This window comes from Leptopilina heterotoma, unplaced genomic scaffold (assembly GCF_015476425.1).
Source record: "Leptopilina heterotoma isolate Lh14 unplaced genomic scaffold, ASM1547642v1 Lhet_159, whole genome shotgun sequence".
NCBI classification, from domain to species: domain Eukaryota; kingdom Metazoa; phylum Arthropoda; class Insecta; order Hymenoptera; family Figitidae; genus Leptopilina; species Leptopilina heterotoma.
In genome coordinates, this window is record NW_025110873.1 from 140,322 (window position 1) to 144,008 (window position 3,687).

Here is a 3,687-nt window from a genome sequence, read left to right on the forward strand (position 1 = left end):
TTGCCCGAGCGGGCGCAAAAGTACTTTTACGCCCGCTTCGCTCGTGCCCTCGATGCCATACTTTTCATGCAGTTAGGACAAAAAATTATGTTCGCAACATGGGCGCAAAGGAGATTACGACTTTGGCGAGATTTCGGGACCTCAGGGACACTTTCGCACCCTCGGCTTCGCCTCGGGCGCGAAAATGTCCCCTCGGTCCCTTCATCTCGCCATCACCGCAATCACCTATTTTGCGCCCTTGATACGATAATAACTATTTCCCATCAATCAAAAAAAGTGTGTGTTTATCAAGAATTAAAATAAAAAGTGTTACGGTTTAATGAGGTGAAAATATTTATACAGATTTCTTCGATGATTTGCTATTGGCCAAATATAAATATGGTTGTTGATATAGGTTCGACACTTATGCTTGCTGCACTCTCTGTAGCAAAAATAAGCAACTGTATTATAAAATCGAAGAATGTAAGTAAAAAATATAATTTTCTTTTATTTACCAACGATATTAAATTATGAAATTTGTTTTAGATGGAGAGAATTTTACTGAGAATGCAAAGTCATTGGATTTTTTTGAAAGGCACTTATGAAATTGAAATTCTGGAAAATTATACAAATAATGGTTACAAACGGGCACTACTTTATACGCGTAAGTTTATGGGTTCTTGAATTCAAAACTTAAATAACGCAAAGTAATTTATCCAAAAATTATTGTTCGAGAATTTAGATCAAACGTTTTTTTTTTTTAGTAATTAAAGAAAATTCTTTTTTTTTCTCTAAAGGACTTATGTACTTTTCTATTGTAATGTTTTCCTTGACTCCGACAGTTCAGTCAATTTTTGAATACTGTTTAGAAGGAAAAAATCAAACATATCCTCTACTATTTCCTGTTCAAAATGTCGTGAATGTGGAGAAATATCATAAGTATCTGTTAGTTCATTCTTATTTTAGTAGTTTTTATTTTTTAACGATTTTCTCAGCATGCGACGTTATGTTTTTAACATCCGTTTTTCATGGCTGTGGAATGTTTGCAGTGTTGGGGTAAAAAAAATGTTTTTTCTTATTTAAATTTCCAGATATTTATATTTAAAACTTTTTTTTTGCTGCTAAAGTACATTTCTCTTTAGAGTGCGTGAAATAATTTATAAAATTAAAAAAATTCATAGGTATCAGTTAGAAAATGTATCTTTGAGAAATAGTGCCAATTGGGCTAAAGATGAAGATCTGAATCGAAAACTTTTAAAATACATTAAAACACATGCTGAAGTTTTGGAGTTAGTATCACTGTTTCCATGGAAGGTTTCTTATTAGCTTTAATTGTAGTTTGCGAATTGGAAAATAATGTATTAAATTTTTAATTATTTATAATATTTTCTCATTTTAATTGATATTTACTTTATACTTTAACGAATTTACATTAACTGATGTTTTCTTTTCATCTCCTGTAAAAGTTTTGCAGAACTTCTGGAATCAACGTATTCGACAACTTTTCTCTTTCAGACAGGAATTAATGTAATTTCAATGAGTGTCATACTTTTACAGGTAATTCAAAATTATCACCTTTTTACATAGACTTTATATAATAATTAATAAATATAAATTTATTTAATAAAAAATTTTTTATCTCTCAGTTTCTTTATTTTGATTATAAAAATTTTTGTTGTTGAGAATATCATTTTGTTTGTTATATTATTTTGCATTTTTTTAATTTTAAATTTTGTTCTGATACTATTATGTTAGTAATGTTGAATGTTTAATTTAGTTTTATTTAGTTACTTTAAGGTCTTTCTACAATTCTGTTCTGCTTTTCTCGATAATTCGTTAACTTTTTACACCTGGAGAAAAATTTTATTTGTACTTACAACAAATTTAGTAAATAAAAGTACATTTGTCTTAGCGCCTACGAAATTATTTATTTGTTTCAAATAAAAATTTTATTCGAAAAAAGAAAAAGATTTATTCGAACCACATAAAGTTGTATTTAAGCCAAATATAACATTTATTTGAAACAACTAAAAAATCTAATTGGCACTGAGTCATATTTTTTTTGGTTTTAAAAAACTAAATATTTTCTCAGATTCTAGTGAAACTGGATAATCCGGACCAAGCAGTGAAGTACGTAGCAAGTGCACTTGCTCAATTATTACACCTATACATGAATAGTTCGTCATGTCAGAAATTAATGGATCATAGTTTAAACATCCAGAAATCTATGTAAGTTTGTAAATCTAGTAGAAAATTTTACACAAAAATAGCACATAACATTTGAGAATAAATTAATTTTAGAGCCCCACTAGAATTAAAAATATTAATATATAATTTAATTTAATGTAAATTTTTAGTATTTTTAAAATTTAAGTTTCGAAATTCTTTTTTTAGTTACTCTTCTCCATGGTATTTATTTCCATTAGAATTGAGACCTTTGATACAAATAGCATTAATGAGGGTAATTAAACCTTGTCAAATTACTGCTGGTAAACTGTACGTTATGTCTATGGAAAATTTCTCTACGGTTGGTTGCGTTTAATTTTTTAAAACTTCATTTCGAAAGAGGAAATATTAACAAATTAACCCTTTAACGCCCCTAGGAAAATCATTTTCCACCTATACAAAAAGTTTAATATCTTTAAAGAAGTTTAATATTTTTTTTTCAAATTTGTTTGGAAGGGGAGAGTTTTAAGGTCGTCTATTAAAAATCGAAGGTTTTTTCGGGTCTGATTACAAATCTGCTTTTCATTTTTGAAAATAAATATTGCAATATTCATAGTCCATTATGAATATTGCAATATTTATTTTCAAAAATTAACATCTGATTCGTAATCAGACCCAAAATAAACTTTCAATTTTTAAAAAGTCGTTCGTTATTTTGAATTTTGAAAAACTAACAAAAGATTTGTAATCACTGACACCCAAAAAACCCCGAATGACAAGTTTCAAGCTAATTCAAAGAACTTAAAAAAGTTTGATCGCCATATTGGATCCGCCATTTTGAATTTTGACAATTGGCCTCGAATTCATAATCAGCCTTTCTAAAAACCTTTAAAAATATATGTTTGATTTTTAAAAGTTCCCTCCTCTCTTTCTGGGGGCGTTAAGGGGTTAAATAATAAATATAAAAAAATTATCACATTAATATGAAATTATTTTTGATAAAATATGAAGGTACTGAGGACATCAATGTCATACTTTACTGTTCTGTTATCTATGAGATAGTTAAAAATACAGATTAATCAAGGTAAAAATTTTTTCTCACTTTTTTCAAAGTCCACTAAATTCTTTATGATAATTAAATATTTATATCGTAATAAATGAATAAAAATTTATAGTCAATTCATTAAAAAATATTTTCACCTTCCTTTTTTTAGGATAATAATATTGACCAACGAGTCCTTAATGTTTGTGAAATTTTTTCAATCGCAATATTGTGCAGTTTGTATTGAGCATAAAATACATCTTGATATTTTCATTATATTGTCATCAGCATTTATTTCTTCTCACACTTTTTGTCTATAAATAATAATTATTAGAACAAATATTGTGACAAGGAATTTAATTGAAGGTCTGGTAATGAGACGATGAAAATGGAATAAAATTGAAATTTACGCCCCAATGGATTCTATTTATTTGTCGGTATTATTTTAACTCAGGCAATGTGAAAGAAGAACTTTTAAGATTACTTTAACAAAATTTTAA

At 27.6% G+C, this 3,687-nt stretch overlaps 1 protein-coding gene across 1 annotated transcript; it reads left to right on the forward strand.

Annotated features, from left to right (window-relative positions):
• Positions 1–2,065: 2,065 nt before the first annotated feature.
• Positions 2,066–3,207, forward strand: LOC122498762 (odorant receptor 9a-like; the record flags this gene model as incomplete). Its single annotated transcript, XM_043606674.1, has 3 exons — positions 2,066–2,208; positions 2,374–2,506; positions 3,157–3,207. Coding segments are annotated over 3 exons (327 nt in total), but the record flags the coding sequence as incomplete, so codon positions are not given.
• Between the last annotated feature and the right edge of the window lie 480 nt (positions 3,208–3,687).